This window comes from Marmota marmota, unplaced genomic scaffold (genome assembly GCF_001458135.2).
Source record: "Marmota marmota marmota unplaced genomic scaffold, marMar, whole genome shotgun sequence".
Classification (NCBI taxonomy): Eukaryota; Metazoa; Chordata; class Mammalia; order Rodentia; family Sciuridae; genus Marmota; species Marmota marmota.
In genome coordinates, this window is record NW_026000078.1 from 7,437,890 (window position 1) to 7,464,124 (window position 26,235).

General features: G+C 34.2%; 1 protein-coding gene across 1 annotated transcript in view; it reads right to left on the reverse strand.

The window, feature by feature from the left end:
* LOC107156538 (calcium-binding mitochondrial carrier protein SCaMC-1-like) overlaps window positions 1–26,235 on the reverse strand; it is a 152,436-nt gene that overhangs the window by 24,675 nt on the left and 101,526 nt on the right. The window contains exons 4-6 of the mRNA XM_015502598.1: window positions 16,389–16,503; window positions 10,872–10,959; window positions 4,500–4,611 (exon numbers count right to left, since the gene is read on the reverse strand). Of these exons, the coding sequence (XP_015358084.1) occupies window positions 4,500–4,611; window positions 10,872–10,959; window positions 16,389–16,503 (315 nt within the window). The remainder of the gene's footprint in view (window positions 1–4,499; window positions 4,612–10,871; window positions 10,960–16,388; window positions 16,504–26,235) is intronic.

Consider the following 26,235-nt stretch of genomic DNA (forward strand, 5'->3'; position numbering starts at 1 on the left):
TGCTTTGGAAAGTAATTAGACAATGAGGGTGGAGGTTTTATAAGAGGCCAGACAGATAGCTAGTACTCTTTTCACTATGAGAATAAAAGAAGATAGCCCTCTTCAAACCAGTATTAGAGCATTCATCAAGAATTCTATCATATAGGCATGCTGATCTTTGACTTGAGAAACAAATGTTTGCTGTTTAAGTCACCTCGTCTATGGTATTGTATTATAGCAGCACAAGCTGACTGAGACAAAATTGGTACTGAGAAGTAAAGCGCTGCTGCAACAAATACCTAAAAGTATGGAAACCTTAAAACTGGGTAATGGATAGAGGCTGCAAGAACTTCAGAGTGCATGCTCTACAATGCCAATATTGCCATTAAAGCAAGTTTAAAGGTAATTCTGGTAAAGGCTCAAAAAGAAAATAGAACTTTATAAAAAGCTTCTGTCTTCCTAGAACATACATAAATAATCATGGACAGAATATTGGTAGAAATATGAAATATAAAAGCCATTCTAATGAGGTCTCAAATGGAAATGAACATATTATTGGAAACTAGAGGAAAGGCCACCCTTGTTATAAAGTGCCAAAGCACTTGGATGAATTTTGTTCATCCAAAACACTCTAGTGTTTTGTGGAAGTGAAACATATGAGCATTGAAATTGGATATTTAGCTGATGAGATTTCTAAGCAAAGTGTTAAAGGAGAGGCTTGGCTCCTCTTACTGCTTATAGTAAAAGTATAAGGGGAAAGAAATGAATTAAAGACAGAATTACCATGAAAAAAGGAACCAGAACTGAGAGTCTTGAAAAATTCTCAGCCTGTTTACAAAAAAATGAAAAAGTATATATGGAAGAAAACACTGAAAGTGAAATGAACTGCTATTTGGTAAATGTGAGTGTAAATCATGAACTTAACAAGTCATCTCAACAGAAACTAGGAAGGAAAGAGGGAAAAACAATAAGCAAAAACAATGCCTACTAAAACCAAATGAAACAGAAAATGGGCCAAAATTTTAAAAGACTGCCATATTTCTTAGACCCTACAGGACTAAACCAAAGAGCTATTCAGCATAAAACATGTGCTACTAGGTAAGGGAAGAACTCAAATGAGGTTCAACTATCATCAGAACTACCACTCCCAACACAGGCCCAGAATGCACAGGCTGGGCTTGGGGACAAGACAGCTTCCACTTCAGTTTCAAAGAGTGGGACCAATACCCTGCAGGGTCATGAGGGCAGAGCCACCTAAAACCCCTGGGGCACAATCCCACTGGGCAGAGCCAGGAAGATGGACTACTGCTCTAGTAGGTTGTGGGGCAGGATCACAGCTCTAGTGTATGCAGAAGGTGGACATCAAGCAAAAACAATTATTCTCAAGCCTTAAGAGCTTGTGGAGCTTTCCCTACTAAATTTTGGACTTGTGTGGGGCCCATCTTCCCTTCCATTCTTTCCTGTTTCTCTCATTTAGAATGGAAACTATATCCCATGCCTATCTCTCCATTGTATTTTGGAAGCATATAACCTGCTTGGTTTCACAGGCTCCTATCTGGAGAGGATGAACTTAACCACTGAGCCACATCTCCAGCACTTTTTTGTATTTTATTTAGAGACAGGGTGTCACTGAGTCGCTCAGGGCCTAGCTAAGTTGCTGAGGCTGCCTTTAAACTTGTGATCCTTCTGCTTCAACCTCCCAAGATGCTGGGATTACAGATGTGCACCACTGCACCCAGCTTGGTGATATTTTAGATAAGATGTTGGTCTTTAGACTACAGATTCAATACTGGAACAAATTAGGAATTTGGGTGCCACTATAATGGCATGAATTTATTGTGCATGTAAGGACATGAATTTAGGGGACAAGGAGAAGAATGCAGTGGGATAAATGTCTGTGTACCCCTATCCCAAATTCATATGTTGAAATCCTAATCCTAATGTGTTAGTATTTGGAGTTGGGCACTTTTAAGAGGAGGCCAGACAGCTAGCTACCTCTCTTCTGAACATGTGCAAGTACAAAAAGAAAATATCCCCCTGTAAACCAGGAGTAAAGTACTCACCAAAAACCACACCTCTGATCTCAAATTTCTAATCTCCAGAACTGTGAGAAATAAATTTTTGTTTAAGCCACCAAGTCTATGGTATTTTGTTATACCAATCCAAACTAAGACAAATTTAATCATAATCAAGTTTCTAAAAAAATGCAGCTAGAATTAAAAAATTTTAAAGTCTATGGGGAAAAATAAGAAAATTCCTTTTATAAAAACATGGGTTAATTTTATAAACAAACAAACAAAAAAGATCAATAAGGGAAGGAGAGTAAGTAGAGAGTATTTACTTTACTAGATAAGTCATATAATATAGAGCCATGGTCATGAAAACAGTTCAATAGCTGTATAAGAAATAGACCAAACACAGATAGAAAGAAAGCTCAAGAAAAAAAGACACGTTCATATGTAAGCTCCATATCCAAGAAAGGTGGTACTATAAACAAATGTGGAAGAAAGAGACAGGTTAGTTATATTATCAAAATTCCCTCAATATTATATATATATATTCCCTCAAAATATATATATGTGTGTGTGTGTATGTGTGTGTGTATATATATATATATATACATATATATATATATATAGTACAGACTACAGATGAATTAAAGACCTAAACATAAAAGATGAAACTATAGCTTAAAAGAGAAAATATAGAATTTCTTTGTGAACAAAAGGTAGAGAAATACTTAAATATAATAGAAAAACTGCAAACCATTCCATTTTTGATGGATTTAGTTAGCAAAAAATTAAGAATTTGTTTTTAACCAAAAACAGCATTGACAAAAAAACAATAAAAAAAGAAAATTGACATACTAGAAAAAATGTTTGCAAGTCTAAGCTCAATAGATATTAATATCTAGAATAAATGTACAACACCTATAAAATAACAAAGATTAAAAAACTCATCAAAAGGATATAAATGATAGACAAAGGATATAAACAGATAATTTATTAAAAAGAACATGCATACCTAAAAAGAACAAATAAAAAAAAAACGAGGACCCCACCAGGCACTGTGGTACACATCTATATTCCCAGCTACTTAGGAGGCTGAGGCAGGAGAATCACTTGAACCCAGGAGTCTGAGGCCAGTCTAGGCAACACAGTGAGATCTTGTCTCTCAATAAATAAGAAAAGAAAGATAAGGACTCCCCCAACAAAAGAAGAACATGAAAACATCTAATATTTCTATGAAAATCTGTCCAAAGTACACTAGGAATTAAATAAATGCACTAAAACAATGAGATACAACTTTATACCCAATAGAATGGCAAATAATAGAAAACTGGATGATGTCAAGCAATAAACAATATGTAAATAACCAGGTAACTTCACATTGCTGATGGAAGTGTTAACTGGTATTGCAAGCCATTCTTGGAAACAACATGACAATAGCTCATAAAATAAGACTGATGCCCTAGTAAAATATACATATATGCATATTCCCTATGATTCAGAAATCAACATGAAATTCTCTAAGGTACATAACAGGAAAGCATTTTCTGTAAGTGGAGAATTAGAGAAAACCTAATGCCCATTACTATGGTAATGGACAAATGAGATATGGTAAATGCATGCTATGTAATAGTTAGAAACAACAAATTATATGAACATATAAGGACAAATCAGATGAGCTGGGGGTATAGCCCAGTGGCAGAATGCTTCCCTAGCATGCTTAAGTCCCTGGACTCAATCCCCAGCACCTCAAAAAGGGGGTGGGGGGGATGGGGAAGGAGAACAAATTCATCAAGTAATAAATCAGATATGGCCTCTAGCACAATACTATCAATATAAATAAAATGTCATATGAAATAATACTACATGTTTCCTAAGAATACATAAATATTTGGGAACACAGATGAAACATATTAGAATAAGTGCCTATTATCATATTGATTGAATAATTATATACTCATATTGTTTAAAATATATTAATATACTAATTTAATTCTCAAAACTCATTCTATTATCTCCACCACATAATTAAGGAAGCTGAATCATAGAGGGGTTTATATACCTAGAGGGTGGCAGATGTGGGCTTGAAACCTAGATATTCTCACCCCAGAGTTTATTCCATTTTTCATCCCCTATATTGTCTATGGAGAAGAAGCAAAACCCAGTAGGGTAGGCAAGAGTAGTAGGTCATGAAAAAATAATACATATTATTTTTCACTTCTCTAAGGCAGGCCAACTATTGCATAGTAATGAATTCTTAACACAAAGTAGGCCCTTTTCATAAGCATTATTTTGATTTCCAGGTTTCAGCAAACAAACAAATCTGCGGTTGCTGTGCCTGTAGACTACTAACCCCCCACCACTACCTTACTAAATCAGTAGAACATTATTAGGAAGGAATACTTTAACTTTAGCCACTAAGGTAACAAATGTTGTAGGAACTATACAATGATAAAAACAGCTATGACATTTAGAGAAAAATGAAAACAGTAAAACACAAACTAATCTTACAGTAGAACGCTTCCAGAAATGAATAATCTCATTGATATTTTTTGCAGGATGCAGTAAAAAGTAGTCTCTCCATTCATCCCAGTCTACTGTCATTGTTCCATCAGTATCAATGCTGAAATAAATTTTAAACTAGTGCTTGTAACATCTATAATAAAGTTAGCACCATTATAAAAATTAATCAAAGCTTCCTAAATATTTATTACTGATGCCATTCCTTTGGACTCCACAAATATCCCTGTATTTTCACATGTTAAAAAATAGATTATATTTTTTATAAAAGTTTTAGATTTTATAAACATTGAGAAGACAATTCATGGTTCCCATCTATCCCCACATTCAGTTTACCCTATTGATATCATCTTACATTTTTATAGTACATTTGCTATAATTAATGAGCCAATATTGATACATCATTATTAACTAAATTTCACATTTCATTCATTTTTCAAAATAAAAACTTCATTTTCCCCCAGGACTCCATTTGAAATACAACATTCTATTTATTTGTCATATCTCCTTAAGATTATCTTGGCTATGTAGTTTCTCTAATTTTCCTTGTTTTTGATAATCTTGACAGTTTGAAGGAGTACCAAACTCCTCAGCTGGGATTCATTTATATTGCTTTTTAATTTTTTACTTGTTTGTATTTTTCTCATATTTTCCTGTTATCCATTGAAGAATAAGACTATTTCTAAATCACCTGTATATATCTAGTACTAAGCAGTCAATAAATGTTTGTTGGATGAATGAATGAATGATACATGAATAAAACTAAAGAGTAACTTTATACTTTTTGGCTCTTGTAGTATTTTTACCTTTGACCCTTTATTAACTGCTTATAGCTTTCTGATAAAGTTTAAAATAAGTTTTTGTTTTTGAACTTAAAACTCACTTTTATCATACAAAATCAGCATTTACTCAATTTTTAAATAATTCAAATTTAAAAATGGAAGTTGTTTGTGTCTGAATAGAAAGTGAAATTTTTTTCCTTAGCATTTTTCAAAATGGAAATCCTAAAAAATGAAACGTATTCTGCCAACAAAAAATTTAGTATAACTTCCAACTCCAGCCAAGAAAAAATAATGGATGGTTATAGAACTTATACTTCCATTGTCAACAATTATGAAACTACACAGAACACAAGAAACAACTGTTTTCAGGCACTGGTCTCAGAACAAGACGGGGTTGTGATACTTGAAAAAAGGAAAACATGAGTTGAGTTTCCCATGCACTCTGGTTTCTGACTGGTGACAATTTCAAACTGCAACATAGAAGAGTAGGAGTCTACATAGACAGCAAGTGGGTAGAATAAAATAAGAGTTGGGTTCAGGGCTGGTGAAGGGGCAGGAATTTACAGTGCAAATATTCTAGACAGGTATCCCTTTCAGTCTTTGACTAAATACTAAGCTACTGTATAATACTATTAGCCTAATTAAAATAGCTACTGGAGGACAGTGAGCTTAATGGGAATTCTAGAGCTGAGCAATGTTTGGGTTCAAAACAGAAGAGAACAAGGGAGGGGAAGAGAGAAAAGAAAGAGGAAAGGGAGGGCAAAAAAATTATATACAGAAAAAAATTTAAAAAGCAACTACAGACTTTCCATTAGAAAAATCTTACGTTGTTAGACATCTTCAATGATAATTTCAAAGTGTCGAAAGGAAAAAGACTGTCTCCATAGAATTCTGTAAACAACAAAATAATTACCAAAAATGAAAGTGAAGACATTTTCAGATAAATAATTACTACAAAACTCTCCAGTAGGAAATATGTACCACTTCCATCCACTTTTGATTATGTTGCTGCATATAATCATCTAGTATTTTCTCCCTACTGGCCTGAATGCTGAAGCAGGAACTTTGGCTCATTAATAGCTGCATCCTTTGCACCTAGAGCTATGACTAATGCTTACTGGAGTTGTACAAATAAATTCTCAATAAATCATTGCTGTCAGCAGTTTGTAATTTATCCTAGAGTATGATTTAGAAGCATATTTCCAATATACCAAACAGTACAGTAACATATAATTTTCTGAGTACTGCCTTACTAAGTACTCCTTGCATATCATTTTTAAAAAAATCCATAGACTGATACTACTACCAAGTCTCTTACCATGTTTACCCTATTAAATTTTTTATTAAAAATATTATAAGAAATCTTATTTCTTATTGAATTGCATTATGAACAGAGAATATATTCTATATGGTTCTAATTATTTTTAGTTTTTTACATTTCTTTATAACCTAGCAAAGAGTCAATTCTATTTTGGGGGGGGTGGGGGCTTGTGGGTACTGGGGATTAAACCCAGGAACACTCTATCACTAAGCTGTATTTCTAGCCTTTTTTTGTTTGTTTGTTTGTTTTTATCTTGGGGCAGAGTCTGGCTAAGTTGCCCAGGCTGGCCTCAAACTTGTGATCCTTTTGCCTTAGCCTTCCAGTAAGTGAAGGGCTTAGAGTCAAATTTTCTATATGTGCTTTAATACATGTATTTATGTGCGTGTGTATATATATACACACACACATATATCTATACACACACACATCTATATATATACACACACACATATATATATCTTTATATCTGATACATATATATCATATATATCCTTAATATATATGATATATATATATATATATATATATATATATATATATACACACATAGATCTATCTATCTATATTTATATCTATATCTATATCTATATCAAAGATAATCAATAAGGGTTGATGATGAAACTGTTCAAATGTTCTATCCTTACGAACATTTTGTTGCCTTGTTCCATTACTGAGATATATGTGTTAAATTCCCTTGCTACAATCATTTATGTATTCTTTTTTGTAGTTCCATCAATTCTTGCTTTATAAATTTGGGGCTATATTATTAGATCCATAGAAATTTAGAATTGTTATATCTTCTAGGTAAATTAAAACTCAAATAGTTATAAAATGCATTTATGTTACAAATCAACAACAAAAAAACTTAAAAACCCAAAAATACATTTTGAAATTTAAACACCTACATTTAAATATCTGCTGTGAAAAGAAAAATTACAGGTTTTAAAATTTAGAACTAAATAAGAATGAAAATACCAATCATATATCAGAATTTGTAGGAGATATCAGGGCTGGGGTTGTGGTTCAGTGGTAGAGTGCTTGCCTAGTATGAATGAGGCACTGAGTTCGATCCTCAGCACCACATAAAAACAAAATAATGTGTCCACCTAAAACAAAACAAAACAAAAAAACAAAAAATGTAAATGAATAAATATTTTTTAAAAAACAAGAATTTGTATGACATATCAAAAGCACTCACAAAAGTACTTGGAGTTATTGTTCTCGGTTATAACAGAAATTTGGAAATTAGTGAACTAATTATTAATTAATTAAACAGAAAAGGACAGATATAGCATTTTTAGTCTTATGTGTTTGGAGGTTCTCTCATGTTCAAGCCATTTCATAGCTGCAGTAGTGTTTGAAGCCCTGAATGAACTGTTGGTATGTCTGAACCAAGGTCTAAAGCAGAAGTAGGCCCTTTGGAGAACTCCAGTGGAATCTCACCAATGTGAGACTGCTCCCTTGGTTTGGCAGACGTTGCGCTCAGAGAGAATTCTGTGATACCCCGGAATTTATTGGCTCAGACAGCCCATGGTTCAAACGCAGGTGGAGAGAGATACCAGTGGCCCAACTCACCCTGTGGCACCAGCTGCCTCCAGGAGGAAGAATTGCAGCACAAGTGCTAGATCCACAATTAGGCCAGCTTCCCCACAGCTGTGACTTCTGGTTTACCGTGAAGAACCCCTCCTCACCATAAATTTCTTTGGTGTGTTTCACTATAAATAAAGTATTCACAGGCTTTTCCCCTTTGTTAGGAGCAGACCCATCAGGTCCCTTCCACCCATAAAGCACCCGCTCAAACTATATTTCTTGTATCCTTTGTCTTTATCTCTTAGTACTACTTTTTCAGACTTTTATTTCCAGCCAGCCCACACTATGAGGGTTACCTATTCCTTCTCCACGCAGGCTGTGGCCAAGACAACAGAATGACAAGTGCGAGAAGTCGGAAGTTAATTATTTGAAATAATTAATAATACAATGAGAAAATTTCAGTGGAAAAAAAATTTTGTAAGCACCAATGAATATTAGGGATAGTTAGTAAATAAATAAATAACTATAGATTTGGAGGAGACCAAATAAGAGATACACAAATTTATCCCAATAAATTTGAAAATTTAGATAAAATAATTGCTAGAATTTATAGAAGTTGTATAAATAAATTTTTAATAAATCATTGGCAGTTTGTAATTTATGTTAAGTATGATTTAGTAGTATATTTCCAATATACCAAACAGTATTTCTGGAAAAATTACAACTTTACAAAGCTGATCTAAGAGGGACTAGAAAATGTGAATTATTTGACAATTCTTAATGAAATTGAACCAATTATTTTAAATGGAACATAAAGAGAACATAAGGCTCAGCTGATTTTACAATTTTTCTTTTAAACATTCCAGGAGTAGATCAATGCAATGTTATTCAATCTCTTACAGAGAATGTGAAAAGGAAATCTTTTCCTCAACTCACTCCATGAAATTTTAGTCAATGTAGCCTAAAAATCAAAATTAAATTAGGACAGTGAAGCATAGAAAAGAACAGAGTGATCTCTCCCACAGCATAAAATGTAAAAGTTACTCACAAATTTTTGGCAAAGTGAATTTATCAGAATGTCTTTTTCTTTGTTTGTTTATTAACATTTGTTAAATGTTTTTTTTTTGTTGTTGTTGTTTGTACCAGGGATTGAATCTAGGGGTCCTTCCTTAACTGCTGAGCCACATCCGCAATCCTTTTTTGAGAGGGTCATATTAAGATGCTTAGAGCCTCACTAATTGCTGAGGCTGGCTTTGAACTTGAAATTTTCCTGCCTCAGCCTCCCAAACCTCTGGAAGAATGTATTGTTAAAAGGTGCATACATTCCAGGAATGCAAAGATAAGTTGACAAGGAAAAAATCTATAAACTAATTTGCCACATTGACACATTAAAGAAAGATATTTGATATTCTCACAAATATAATCCCATGTGTAATTTTTAAAAAAAAAATCTTTATAAAATATAAGAAAGGACCTTCTTTAACATGAGGAAGATTATAAGCCATTCTTAATGATAAATATTAAATTATTCCCTTTATAATCAGGAGACAGAATGACCATCATTACCATCAACACCATTCTAGCAAGAGAAGTTGATTAATCAAAGGTATAAGTATTAGAAAAGAAGAAATAAAATTGCCAGAATTCAAAGCATTATCTTTGAAGTAATATCTTATGTGGAAAATACAGTTTCTGTTCCCCCAACTTTCCCACATTACAGTTTACTTGGTTCTTCTCAAGCTTTAAACACATCTCTATCCTTGCTAAAAGCCAGAAGACCACTGCCTGAGCCTGTTTAAAGTCAGAGATCCCATCATACATGCCATTCTAACACATAAGACTCTATACAGAAGGCATATCAAAGCACCAGACACTTGGGAGCTTTATGGGCAAATCCAAACTGGTATAATTTTTAGGAATGGACTGAAAGAGTAGATTTGGGAATACATATATCACCTGAAGAGAACCCAAGAGTGAATCAATATGCATACTTTGTTGTGCTTATTTCTTAAACCCAAGAAGTTTGAGAATGAGCATACCACCAATCAAGCTTCTCTGGACCTATGAAAGCAATTCTCTAACAGTTTGTTTAAGGGAAGAAAATTTAGCAGCACAGTAAAGCGGAGTAGGAGGATACAGCCAGCATTAAGTCTCCCTTTCATCTCTCAGCCTTCCCCTATCCTCCTGTTCTTTTAAAACTTCTCCTTATTTTATCTTTGTCCCTTTGTATAAGGCACAGCAGTTTCAACCATGGAATTCCTTCTTCAAAAGAAATCTTCCTGAAAGCTTAAGATACAGAACAAATAAAGGTGCTACTGTTTGATTCAAGCAATAGTGGGAGGCCAGGAGTTAATTCTGACACCTCCCCTTTCCTCCTCCCATATATAAACATGCATATAATAAACACACACACACACACACACACACACACACACACACACACTTGGGGGGGAGCGGGGGGTGGTAGGAGGTGGCCATGTAAGTACAGCCTGTGAACCCTAAAGCTGAGAGAATATGAGAGTTCATTTGGTTCTGCTACTTAAATGTTCAAGCACTTAATGGAATGCCTTTGCAAGTTGCTTTCAGAGGAACAGATTCAAAGCAGACAGAATTAAGCAAGTACAAAGTTACAGAATAAGGGTAGAAATGTCGTATCTATAGCAATTAGTTTCTGACATAGATAATAAAACACAATCTAAAAAACTACTAACAATGAGGATAAGTGCTTACCTTTTCAGAATCTCTTTTGCCTGAACTTCAGAAATATGTATACCCAGTGATTTCACCGCAGCAATTATATCTGAAACTTCTATTACTCCTTTAAGAAATGAAAAAAATCACATTAAAGTATCTGAAAAGATAATGAGGCAAACTATACTTAGAGTGCAATAGTCTTTTAAAAAAGTTCATCAGCCCTATATGTCTATAATCCCAAATCAATACCCCATGCTTAAGAAGCTCTAAAAAGTCAAAAATTATTTGTAAATTTAGAATCAAAAGTTTATTTGGTAGCAAAACCCAATTAAGACTGATGTGAGGTTAATTTTGGTCAATTATTTGTAATGATGTAATGTGAACATTCATGTTTCACTGCAGAAATATCATGACTATAATTGCATGATGGTGACCCAGATCCCACTTGTATTATTACATAATATGTATGTATACACTATATTACTTTTCTAAAATCCGAATTCTACATTTCAAAACACATCTGACACCCAAGTAGATCTGTAACAGATTCTTGATTATTACATCTATTTGGAAAGAACTGAAAAAGCTTATTCTGAAGACCTGATTCAGGGGCATGAAAAGAAGGCCACTCAATAAAGACAAAATACTTAATATACAACATACTTAGAATAAAAAGCCAAACACTTTTAAGTAAACACATCTTATGTTAAATAACTCAAATCAACAAATATAGTTAATACAATTTCACTATGCTGTACATTCTCACATTGCTGGATGTCATGAAGGGAAAATTAAATATTCCATATTCACCTCAAACTCTAAAACACAAATCTAATCACATTATTCTCAAAACCCAAAATATCTTTGATTCCTCTCTCACATAAAGATAATTGAGGCTATTCAATCTTTTTATTTTATTTTTTACATTTGAATCAGATGGGATATAATTTCTAATTTTTCTGAGTGTACAGTTTGCAGAATCACATTGGTCATGCAGTCACGTATATACACACAGTATTAATAATGTCTATTTCATTCTAATACATATATAATTTTTAATGAAAAAGGTCAACTTTAGTGTCTCCTACTTGAAAAATAGGTAATACAAAAAAGCTATCACAAATTCAACCATACATTCATTTGTATTTTATTAACAAGGGCTGTATATGCTTACATTCATAAATAATAGTCCACATAAGTATACAACATTACTTGGCCCAAGACCTTTATTCAGATATACAATCTCAGACTCCTTGCAGTGACTCCAAGGCCCCAAGTGTTCCATTCCAAGATCTATAGGATGGAACTTACTGACTATTCCTCAGCTTAGAAATCAAAGCTTCATCAACTGGGAAAGCATGCATCCTCTGCCTTATAATTCATTATAATCTTCAAACACTATATTCATGAATTCAATTCAGTAATTTTTAACAATTTGACAACCTACTCTGCATATCTCTATTTTAAATGTGAAAGAATTCAAGGATTAACAAAATCACCAATGAGTTTACAAATTTATATGAATGCTCTAATTATTTTTAAAAATTATCACACTGTGTTAAATGTATGTTAAGAGAAGAATTATAAATAGCGGCTGGGGTTGTAGCTCCGTGGTAGAGCGCTTGGTTGTCTAGCACATATGAGGCACTGGGTTCAATCCTCAGCACCACATTAAAAAAAAAGAAGAAAATTGAAAGTTTAAATTTTTTTTAATTAAAAAAAGACTTATAAATAAAATGTGATGAAAAGGTAAATAAAGGAGTAAGAAACAAGAGTTACAAATAAAGTACCATAAAGGATAAACAAGAGACCATCAAAGAAAAAAAACACTTTCGTAAAAGGAGCAAGGTACATTATGAGCAAGACACATTTATTTACTAAAGATTTATTGCAAACTTACATATAGCATTAGAAATCATGACAATAGGTACCTTGGCAAGGTTGGCCTTATGAAAATTCATGCAGCTTATATGTGTAATTTATAACTTATTATAATTTATGCATTTTGCTGAATCTGTTATCTATTAATGAAATTTTCCCAAAAAATATTGAGTTGGGGCAAACATGAAATGGCCTTTAACTAGCTCTGACCTTGTATGGTAATTTCCCTTTGTTCAAGCTATTGCCTCTTCTCAAAAAACCCTTTTATTTGTTTATATACTGACCCAGAAAAATCGAAATTGCTTTCACTGCAATGATGAACTTGAAAATAATTCAATGAAATGACGGTGTTTAGATGGATGGAACAGACGGCAACCATTCCAGCATTGTAATTCCAGGAATAACTGCAAATTATTCCATTCCTAAACCAGTAATCCATTGCTATAATGCATCACCATTCATGGTTTAAAAAGAATATATGATCACAAATATAAAATCTGAGCTTGGTTCAACTGGTTGGCTCTTCTACTGGTATTGCCTAGGTTTTCATGTGAATTCACTCATCTGAAGGTCCAACTGTAGCTGGCAGCTGGATGGTTTCAATCATATATCTGTTACCTCAGAGGAGAATGCAGAACAGCTAATAATTAAATGAGCATCTCTCTCCATGTGGTCTCTCCAGATGGGTTGCTAGACTTCTTTTCTGGTGTCTCAGGATGGTTAAGAGGCAGTACTCCAAAATAGCAAGTTACAATGTACAAGTACTCTTTTATTAAGCCTTGCTCATGTCTCAATGGCTGAAGCAAATCAAATGATAAAGCCCAGGTCAATATGAGACAGATGGGTATGAATCCTAGCAGATGTGACTAATTGGAACAGGCAAAGAAAAGCAAAATTATTTACCCTTCCAAAGCCTTAGTGTTCTCAGACTGCAAGGACTATGTGAAATAAAAAATGTGATGTATTAGGTAAAGTAGCCAGAACAAACACAGCAGATAGAAGAGTCCAATAAATGTTAATTCCTTTTCCTTCATTTCCTCATCTCCCACTCACAAAAAAACTCCCCTCAAGAAAGAACCTTAATGATGAAATCACGTTTAATAATTTCTTTATGCAGGGGAAAAAAAACAAGGGGGAGAAATGAATTACATTAGATGGGGTAGAGAGAGAAGACGGGAGGGGAGGGGAAGGGAGGGGGGATAGTAGAGGATAGGAAAGGCAGCAGAATACAACAGACATTAGTATGGCAATATGTAAATTAGTGGATGTGTAACTGATGGGATTCTGCAATCTGTATATGGGGTAAAAATGGGAGTTCATAACCCACTTGAATCAAAGTGTGAAATATGATATGTCCATAACTATGTAATGTTTTGAACAACCAACAATAAAAATTAAAAAAAATAATTTCTTTATGCATATATTTGCAACTGTAACCATGGACCTTTAGGCTGAACACAATAGGAACTCAGATGCTTCTAATTAAATTTAACACAGAGGGGAAAATATATTCATTTCCGAAGGCTACTGTAACAAAGTACCATAAGTTAGTGCCTTAGCTCACAGTTCTGGAAGCCAGAAGTTTAAAATCAAGTTGTCTGAAGGGTCATGTACATCTGAAGATGCTAGGGAAGAACCTGCTCTATGCTTCTCTCCTGGCTTCTGACAGCCTCAGGCACTCCTTGGCGTTTAGATGAATCATTCAGATCCTGTGTCCCTGTCTTTTCAGTCTAAATTTCTTTCTAGTACGGGCACCAGTCAGAATAGGGCCCTGCTAATGACCTCATTTTAACTTGATTACTTCTAGAAAGATCCTATTTTCAAATAAGGTCACATTGAGAGGATTGAGATATTTAGGAAGAGACACAATTCAGCTCCTAACACATAAGTACTTTCTTTCAATCCCTCAATAAGTAGTCTGGCCAAAGTAAACTAGCTGAAGTATACACAAAGTTGGAAACTGTAACATCAGCAATAACAACAACTCAGCAACAGAGCAGACAGCTCAATCAAAGCAGCACTTCTACAGGGCTTCTGGAACCTGAGCTCTGTAATCCAGGTGGGCAGCAGTAGAGACTCAACTCTAACTACTATTACAGCTCAAAGACTCAAAACAATGAAGCCAGTAGAATAGAAATGGTAATTCTCCCACAACATTACTCTGCAGGATGCTGAGGGCTGAGCTGTGATGTTCCAACTTGACTTGTCAAGACCCTATTACTTGGATCTTAATATATCACTTTGAGACTTTCTCATTGCTGTATAACTTATTTCCTTCAGAACAAGTACTCTCTACTACCAAGATCCATAAGCAGTTATATGCAGTTTTACCAGAACAGTGTTATATTTTTCTAATAGCATCCTAATTTTACTAATTAGCTGACAGGGTTTTCAGCTTCACAAATGATGATCATGATGGTAGCAATCAACAACAGAGTAAAATTCCAGAACAGCATTATAGTAGATCTGTCAGTCTTAGATCTGCAGATGGCCAGGTCTGATTTGCAGATGTTGGTTAGTACTTCTAAAATTTCTGAGTACTATTTCAGTAGAAATAAAGGTTCAGAAATGTCTAAATTTTCTTCTGGAAAGTAAATGGAAACTGGACCACTGAGATTTGAGTATGAAGGGAAATGTGGTCACTTTTGTACTCTCCAGCCTCTAAAGCCTGAGATGTTCAGGTTACACCCTGTTTCATTCAAGAATCCATCAGTAGAATCCTTTAAGTAGCTTTTTAGTTCCATGTAGAATTTTTCAGTCATCAAAAATTAGATTTCATACAACTTAAAAATTAACATATATTTCTTAAGTAGGGTATAATTAGATTCTAATTACCCAAGGAGGTTTAACTACATATGGATGCAGAAGTAGTATTTTATTTTTATATTCAGTCTCTCTAAGAATCTGTACAAAATATAACAGAGTAGGTCTTTCCTCTTCAAATCAGCATGGATATAGATGGCACTATTATTTATAAAAGATTCAAAATGTCCTAAATAATATGGGGATTATTGAATAACTAATATTTATAAATGGAATATTTCATAGTAATTAAAATTGTAAAAAATATTAAATGAAGTGAAAATGCTTACAATATTACATTAAACATACAAGATAGAACACAAAACTATATACATAGTATGACTGCAATTTTATTTAAAGAGAGGTAAGCAGAGAGAGAAATCAAGAAAAAAACAGAAAATCTTGAAGAAAATGAAAAACATAAAAACATGTGAAAATTCATCTCTAAATTGCAGGGTTATAAGAAATTTATACTTTCTTTCAGGAGCTTCTCTGTTTTATCCAACTCTCCAGCAAGAGATATATTTTAACAATCAGAGAAAAATATCATTTTCTAAATTACCATAATAATTTCAGCTCATATATTACAAAAAAGAGGAAGGCCTCCTCACTAAGCAAAGAAGCTTTAAATTCAGAAGATACAAACTTCCACAAAAATTATTTTATTAAAAAGACAGAAACCACATAGAAATATAAGGCTAATAAATATAGTTTTGTGTTATTCCTAGGATGCTAAAAATTACTGCTAGACAACTAGTAGAAATAATGGAATCTTTGATAGCACGGATAAATTAAAGGCTACCGAAGGTGCCCTCTAGTACTGACACTTATTCACATTAAGCTAACTGTGAAGGAAGCACACACACACACCATCATTATTTTTGTCCAGACTCTTAAATGCCAGCTTCATTTTTTTCTCATGGTCTTCAAGGTACCGCAAAAACTCTTCAAAGTCCAATCCTGAATCCTGATTGGCATCTCCTTCCTTAAGAATATCCTACAAAAGTAAAGAAAATCGTTGTAGAAGTATATTATAAGTCAAGTCACTATACCATGTGAGCATTTGTACATTTCACTTAGAGTAATTACGATTGCCATAAGCATCCATTATCTATGTTTTCTGTCACAACTACAAAGTACATTAAGAAATTTTTAAATCTGTGTATCAAGTGGTATTTTTTAATTTGTGCAATAGTAGAGTCAATAGCTATTGTGTCATCTCAAATAATTATGAACTTTAGTAAATAAGTATTTGCCTGAGTTAAATAATGAATGTCAAGTACCTCACAGGAATAAACATAACACATAGCCTTTGCCATCAGGAATAAAATTTGAACTACATGTGATAAAATATGTGAAATTCTAGTATATCCCCTAGCTTATTGGTTTGAGACCTAGCCTTGTAAAATAAGAATGGGAACTAGATACTGATGGTATCTATTATAAAATATGGTATCCATAGGCCCTTAATTTCAAAAAATTATGTAATTCATAATTAACTTTTACTGAATTGAAAAATAAATACCATGAGCTGAGAACTGGACTTGTGCTAGGATAAGAAAACAAGTCAGAGGCAAAGTTAAGACTAAAAGATACAACCCATTACCAAAGACAATATGTTAGGTGACATAATGGGAATATATTCAAGGTACAGAAAGGTTTGGAGAGGCTCTGGAGAGTCTTCACAGAGGAAGTCTGCTTGAGCCAATACTTGCAAAGAAAAACAGGCATTAGAACAATGAATCCAAGAATCTGTGACAGTACTTGCATGGAGGCAGAACAGATGCTAATTAGAAAAAAACATGGAATAATAATAACAGTAGTGATAATAGCTAATATTTGTTGAGCATTTACTTCTAAGCACCTTATATGTATAAACTCATTTAATATTCATAACAAACTCTGTATAGTTCCAATTTGCTAAGGACAAAATACATAGAAGAAAAATAGATCAGAAAAGCTGGGGAGAGACCATGAGAAGGCTTATATGCCACAAAAAGGATTTCAAATTAATTCTCCAGGTTAGTAATTCCCAGTAAGTAGGATACATATAGTATATACATGAAAATTGTGTTAAATTGCACTAAATCACAGGGTAATAAAATTATTCCTCTCTCAATTATCTTTCAATACTTGTAATCATATCATGGAAATTATCTCAAATTTGTTATAATATGCCTCAAAACTTGACAACATTTCACAGAAAAAAATCAGAGGGGATGCCTCTACTTCATTAGACAATATGGTATTTCATCACAATTTAAGAATACTAATTTATTTTCAGTTTATTTATTTTATGCTTACTTTTAATCTACTAGCTTTCTACTTATTCCAGAGACAATGTTTTGTGTTAAAATTAATTCTTGTGAGTGATGTCATCAAGGTGATGAAATAAAAAGCCTCAGGTTCCCCTCTCTGCCACCAGAAACTTCAACTAGCAACTAGTCATAGATAAGAACATCTTTTTTGAAATCCCTGCTACTTGAAAGCAAGCTTGGAACACCTGCATGGCTAAATGAAAACTGAATTAGAAAGTAAAAAGAACAGTCTCACTTCAGGTATGCTGTCTCTTCCCCTCCCCCAAGTTGGCACAATGCCAGGTAGAATTCCATTTCTGCAGAAAGAAAAGGGAACCAGAAGCAGTCATCCAGCTTCCCTGGTATTCTAAGACACTTACCAGGAAGCCCACTCAACTCTCACCTCACAAGGAACACTGCAGGTAGCAGCATGGCTAGACTACTGAGGGCCCAGTAGGAGGGAAAAAAAAGAGGCTGGTACTATAGTAATTAGTGTGTGATTCTTCATGGTATCTCCATGTTACTGCCAGCTATGGCATTTGATCAAAGACAACAGTCAACTTTGATCAAAGAAAATAGCTTATCTGCAAAGCTGAGCTGGGTGTCTTCAGAAACATGGTAAGAAATTCAACCTAGTTCGAGATAGCTGTGCACCATGCCCAGCCTCAGAGCCCACTCCAACAATCCCATACATGAAGGGAGATGCTTGCCCATACCCATTTCAAAAAAGCATAGGGGTTAGACCTGACGGACACAGGAAGTCAAGCAGTGGTTCCATTCAGCCAAAAAGCTTCCCCTGCCAGGTGCAGTGGTTCATCATGTCTATAACCCCAGAAACTCAGGAGGCTGAGGCAGGAGGATTGCAAGTTCAAGGCCAACCTCAGCAACTCAGTGAAACCCTCAGTAACTCAGCAAGACCGTATATCAAAATAAAAAGGGCTGGGGATGTAGTTCAGTGGTAAAGCACCCGTGGGTTTAATCCCCAGTATAAAGGGCACGGGAGGATGGCCTTCCCTAAAACCTTGCCAAGGCAGGGAGAATACCACCTCAAGCATTTTGGAGAGCATAAAGGGCTATACTTGCATGACCTAAGAGATCAAACAGCCACTAACTCAGCCAAAAGCCTACCCCATGGCTCCACCCTACAAGAAGTCAATACTCAATGGTATATTTTCTAAGGAACATAGCCTCACCTGTCCCAAGCAGTGACTCCTCCTAAATTTGGAGCTCAGCATGCAGCCTGCCAACTACAGATCCCAAATAGGGAATTTTCCAGCCAAGGAATACATGCTGTGACTGTCATTGAAGTACTCTGCTAGGAGCATGGCCCAACAGCAGAGCAAAGATAGCACTACCAATTAGAGAACCTGAAACAAGCTCTGCCTGCCTAGGGTAATCACCACCTGGTCCTTTCAAAATCACAGGCTAAACTAAATAGTGACCATCTAGTCCCTGACAAAGAACATCTATAAAGGCTAGAAGAGGGGGTTATCTCCTCAAATTCACAAACGGCAATGCAAGGAGATAAGAATTACAAAGAATTAGGGAACCATGATATCTCAAAAGAAACCAGCAAGGCTCTGATAATAGACTCTATGAAAGTATAGATCTATGAAGGGCTATTAGTCACCTTTGCATTACTGTAACAAAATACCTAAGGCAGATAATGTATGAAGAGACAGGTTTATTTAGCTCATAGTTTTGGAGATTCAAAAATCAATGATTGGGCACCTACATTGGTTTGGCCTCTGGTGAGGGTGGCAGATGATGGCACATTATGGCAGAAATATATGTAGAAGCAAACAGTCATATCCCAAACCAGAGCTCAAAGAAAGAGAGGACAGGGGTCCCACAATCCTTTTTGAGGGAATTTCCACAACGACATAAGGATCTCCACAAGGTCCATCTTCTTAAAGTACCTCCTAACACCTCCATCTTATGGACCAAGGTTTTAACATGTGGACCCTTAGAGGACATTCAAACCACATCCAAATCATAGGAATGACTGACAAAAAAATGGAATAATCCTCTTAAAGAAGTTCAGTAAAGCACTAGAATATATGAATATAAAATGCAATGAAATAAGAAAAACAATATACATGGGCTGGGGCTCAGTGGTAGAGCGCTTGCCTCTCATATGTGAGGGGCTGGATTCCATCCTTGGTACCACATAAAAATAAATAAAGATACTACGTGTTCATCTACAACTAAAAAATATTAAAAAGAAAAACAATATGCAAAGCAAGCGGTTTGACAAAAAATTAGAAACAAGAAAAAAGAACCAAAGAAAACTCTTCAAAATGAATAATACAATGATACAACTGAAAATTTCAACAAAAAACTTCTACAGCCAATTGAAGCAGAAGAAAGAATCAATGACCTGTAAAACAGAATATTTCACTTTATCCTATCAAAGGAGCAAAAATGCAAAACAACAAAGAAAGCATATAGCAATTATAGGAACCTAATGAGAGACCACAAATCTTCACATAATAGGAGCTGCAGAAAGTGAAGGGGAGAAGAAGGAGAAAGTATATTTAAAGATAATGGCTGAAAACTTCTCAAATCTGTGGGTAGATTCCAACATCCAGGTGCAGGAAGCTCAGAGATCTCCAATTAAATTCAAGTCAAAGAAACATAATAATCAAACTATCAAAAATCAAAAATAAAGAAAAAGGGCTGGGGTTGTGGCTCAGTGGTAGAGCACTTGTCTAGCATGTGCTAGGCACTGGGTTCAATTCTCAGCACCACATATAAATAAGTAAATAAAATAAAGATCTATGAACAGATAATAAAAACTATAAAGAAAGAAAGAAAGAAAAAATTCTGAGAATAGTAAGAGATAAGAAATATATTATATACAAAGGAATGTCAAAACAGCTATCAAAATATTTCTCAGCAGAAACCCTGTAGGCCAGCAGAGAATGATATGAGATATTCAAAGCACCCAAAGAAAAAATTGCCAACCAAGAATATTTTCCCCAACAAAGCTGTCTTTAAGAAATGAGGAAGAGATAGGTACACTGGCATAGGTCTGGAATCCCAGCAGCTCGGGAGACTGAGATAAGGATTGCAAATTCAAAGCCAGCCTCAGCAACTTAGCAAGGCCCTAAGCAACTTAATGGGACTGTCTCAAAATTTTTACAAAATTGAAAAAGAGGGCTTGGGATGTAGCTCAATAGTAAATTGCCCCTGGTTCAATCCCTAGTACCAAAAAGAAGAAATAGAAATAGAAATAAAAGCTAAGGAAGTTCATCACCACTAGACCTGCCTTATAGGAATTTCTAAAGGAAATTATTTAAGTTGAAACAAGAGACTGCTAATTGATAACACAAAACAAGAAAAATAACTCAATGGTATAAATGAAAAAGAACCATATTCAGAATATTCTAGGACTGTAATGATGGCATATGAAGCAATATTGACTCTAGTAAAAGGGCAAAAAGATAAAACTATTAATAACAACCATAGCTAAAATAAATTATCAAAGGGTACACATTATGAAATGATGTAAATTCTTACATCAAAAACAGAATTGTGAAGAGTGGAGGAAAACTGCAGAGTTGTTGTATGCAATCAATGTTAAACTATTATCAGCTTGACCTAAACTATTGTAAGACGTTCTGTCAGCCCCATGTTAACCACAAAAAAAATTTATGTTTGGTAAAAGAACAAAACAAAAATAGAAAGGATTCAAAGCATACCAGTACAGAAATGATCAAACTGCAAAGGAAGACAGTGAGAGAGAAACAAAGTTTTAAACAACCAGGAAACAACAAACAAAATGACATTAGCATGTCTTGCCTATTAATAATTTAACTGGATTAAATTCTCTAATAAAGACACAGAGCATCTGGGGGGATGGGATGATTAAATGAATTCTAGATAGGGCAAAGGGGAAGAAGCGGGGAAGGAAGGGGGCATAGAGGTAGGAAAGATGATGGAACGCGATGGTTTTCATTACCCTAAGTACATGTATGAAGACACAAAGGATGTGACTCTACTTTGTGTACAACCAGAGATATGAAAAATCGTGCTCTATATGTGTAATTGAATTGTAATGCATTCTGTTGTCATATATAATAAATAAAAAATTTTAAAAAATAAATTTTAAAAATATTAATAATCAAAAAAATTAAGATCAAAAATGTCTTTTCAATCAAAAGGATTGAAATCATGAAGAAATGTTATTAAATTGTATTGTAATATGTGAAATAGAAAAAAATAGATTTTAGGAAATTATGAAGATTCATATGTTAATATAAAACATTTCTAGTGTTTTGAGGCATCTCCATTCTGCTTCCCAGAGTGACTGCAATAATTTGTAGTCCCACAACAATGTATCAAAATGAACTCAACTTTTATGTACCTTTTCTGCCACATCTTCATCAGCATTTATTATTGTATTCTTGGTCACTGCCATTCTGACTGGAGTAAGATGACATTTTAATATAGTTGGGGAAGTGGAACATTTTTTCATATACTTGTTGGCCATTTGTGTTTCTCCTTTTGAGAAGTGTCCCTTTTGTTCTTTTGTCCACTTATTGACTGGGTTTTTTGTTTGTTTGGTAAACTTTTTTGAGATCTTTATATTCTGGATATTAAACCCCTCTAAACGGAACAGTTGACAAAGATTTTCTCCCATGCTCTACGCTGTCTCTTTGTGCTCTTACTAACTTCTTTTGCCATGTAGAAGCTTTTCAATTTGATGTTATTCCACTAATAGATTCTTGGTTTTATTTCTTAAGCTTAGGAGTCTTGTTAAAGAAGTCAGTGCCCATATCAATATGTTGAAGTGTTGAATTTATGTTTTCTTCTAGAAGGTGCAGAGTTTCTGATCTAATTCCTAAGTCTTTGGTCCACTTTATTTGACTTTTGTGCAGGATCAAAAATAGGGATCTAGTTTTATGACTGGTTTTTTTTTTTTTGAAAGACTCAACTATTTGTTGTCTACTTAAGACACCACACTTTTAAGGATACCCATAGACTAAAAGTGAAAGAATGGGAAAATATGCTCAATGCAAATAAAAACAAAACAAAAAGGCAAATATATCTATCAGATGACATAAACTTTAAGTCAAAAATTATAAAACGAGACAAGGATATTAAGTAACAACAAAGGGGCCAACCAATCAAGAGGATATAACAATTAAAACATTCATACAACACTGAAGCACCTAAATATATAAAACAAATATCAAAGGATCTGAAGGGAGAGAGAAAGTACAATTCAATGATAGGGTATATACCTCACTTTCTATATTGGACAGATTACCCAGACAGGTAATAAATAAATAAACAATTGAGCGTGAACAATACTTTCAACCAAATGGACCTAACAGATATATACAGAACATTTCATTCAACAACAACAAAATATTCATTCTTCTCAAATACAAATGGAACATTCTCCAGGATAGATTCACATGTTTAGGCACAAATAAGCCTTAGCAAATTTAAGAAGACCGAAATAATATCAAGTACTTTTTATATTCACAATAACAGAAGGAATTTCAGAAAATTCACAGAACAGGTAAAGTTAAACAAACTAATGTTCCTTTAACTAGACTAAGAGAGAAGAAATGTCATGAATAAATGAAATCAGAAATGTCAGAGAAAATATTACAACTGTACCAAAAAATTACAAATGATGATACTATACAAATGAGATCCTATAAACATTATATGCCAACAAATTGGGTATCCTAAAAGAAATAGATAAATTCCTACACAATCTACCAAGACTGAATCATAAAGAAATTGAAAATCTGAATAGACCAATAATGAGTAAAGATATTTAATTTGTATTAAAAAGGGGACCCTGATGGCTTCAGGTTTAAAATACTTTTTATTGGTATGGAGGATTAGATCCAGTGGTATTCTACCATTACATTGCTAGTCCTTCTTATTTTTTGATAAAGGGTCTCACTAAATTGCTTAGGCTGAACTTGAACTTGTGATCTCCCTGCTGTATTTTCTCCTAAGTCACTGAGATCATAGGCATGTGTCCTCATATCCAGCTGCTACCAAATGTTTAAAGAAGAACTAATACTAGTTGTTTTCAAACTCTTACATGAAATTGGGACCTATCTTATTCAAACCATGTACAAAACTAACTCAAAATAAATTAAAAACTTAAACATCAGAACTAAAGCTATTAAACTACAAAAGAAAACACACAATAAAACTATATGACATTGGACAATGATTTCTTAGATTTGGTTCCAAAATGGCAGAAATTACCATTAATCCAGCAATTCTCTTTCTGCACAAACACTAGAAAGAGTTAAAGGCAGTATCTCAAAGAGATATTTATGCACCTATCTTCACAGCAGTATTAGCCACAATAATAGTATTAGCCATAATAATATATATTTAAATATATGTGTGTGTGTGTGTGTAAAATGCCAAAAAAACCCTAACAAAACACTAAATAACCTAATTTAAAAATAAGCAAAGGACTTGAATAGACCTTTCTCGAAAGAACAGACACTTCTCCAAAGAAGATAAACAAATGACTAGTAAGTACATGAAAAGAAACTCAACATCATTAACCATTAAGGAAATGCACACCTGAAATACAATTAAATACCACCTCATACCAATTTGGATGGCTACTACTTAAAAAAATAATGTCAGCAAGCATATGAAATTTGAACACTTTTGCACCACTGGTGGAAATGTAACATGATATAGCTACTATGGAAAATTTGTCTGGCAGTTCCTCGAAAAGTTAAATGCAGTATTACTATTGATCAGCAATTCCATTTCTGGGCATATAAGTGAAAGAATTAAAAACAAGATCTAAAAGAGATATTTAAACACCTAAGTTCAAAGCAGTATTAGCCACAGTAACCACAACACAAAATAACACAAGTGTCCATCAACAAATAGTTAAAATGCGGTATATACATACAATAGAACATTATTAATCCTTAAAAATGAAGGAAATTCTGAGATATGCTACAACATATCTTGAAGACATTATGGTAAGTGGAATTAGCGAGTCACAAAAAAGACAAATATGTATGATTACATTGATATGAGATATTTAGGAGTAGTCAAAATTATAGAGGCAAAGAGTATAATGCTGGTGGTCAGATTTAGGGGACAATTGAGGAGTTATTGTTTAACGGATATAGAGTTCCAGTTTTGTAAGATGAAAAGAGTTCTAGAAATGGATGGTGGAGATTATTGAACAACAATATGAATTCTTTAATACCATTGCACTGTATACTTAAAAATGGTTAAGGTGGTACATTTAGTGTTACGTGTATTTTACACTACAAAATCGAAAAAAATATAATTAGCACAAAATTAATATTAAACAAATTCAAGGCTCTACAGATTTATTCCCAAAAGATAAATATCAAAATTTAAAAAATTTGTAATGTTGACAAAAATTCTTTTTAAGAACCTGCTACTTGCTTGTGATTTTAAGTTTTCTGCTAAGAAACAAGAAAGGACCCCATAAATGTACAACGTGATTGTCTCAAAGGTGAGGGATTGTGATGTTCTGACCCTCTTCACCTTTGAAATAAGGCAAATCTCCTTCATTTGAAGGCAGTACATATATGAAGACACGAATGGTGTGAAAATACTTGGTGTACAATCAGTGACTTGAAAAATTGTGCTATATATGTGTAACATGAAATGAATTGCATTCTGCTATCGTGTATAACAAATTAGAATACATAATTTAAGGCAGATCTTCCTACGTCTGGCCCCAAAACTAAATAAATAAGGGTGTAGATGGTTTGGACCTTCTTAACAAAACAAAACAAAAATCCTCACTGAGAGAGAGCTAAAATGGATAGGAGTAACATCTGAAGGTTGTTTAGCATTGATGGAAGGAAAACAAATTTGATATTCTGAAACTTCGGCCTAAATAGTTGTTGAAGTATCAAGTCAAGACCAGCCTAGAGAAGAAAGACATCTGTATTTTAGGCAACATAATAAAACAATAGGCTGAAATGTAAACGCTTTGATTAAGGTCTGACTCCCCTTCACCTTTGGTGTGGATGTCAGGAAAGAGCAGCTCTGGGACACCCATTGTGCCTATTGTTTGGAGAAGACCTTCAAGCTAAGAACCTCTTGAGAAAAGACAGACCTTATTTTTCACGTATGCACTCACGATGACTGACACCCCCTCGAGATGTTCTGTGCAGGTTCAGTAAAAGTTCAGTGAGTCGCCAGACACTCACTCGCAATCTCCCCCCGACACACACACACACACACACACACACACACACACACACACACACAGATTTTTGTCCTCTCATCACTGTGTTAAGGCTAAGTGATTCTTTTGAGAAGGGTGAGAACCTTCTATACAGAGCTGCGTTATTCTGCGCGATGCTCGCAGAGAGGCCCAACCTTACTTCTTGGGCCTTTGAAAGAGGCTCTGGAAAGGACGGCAA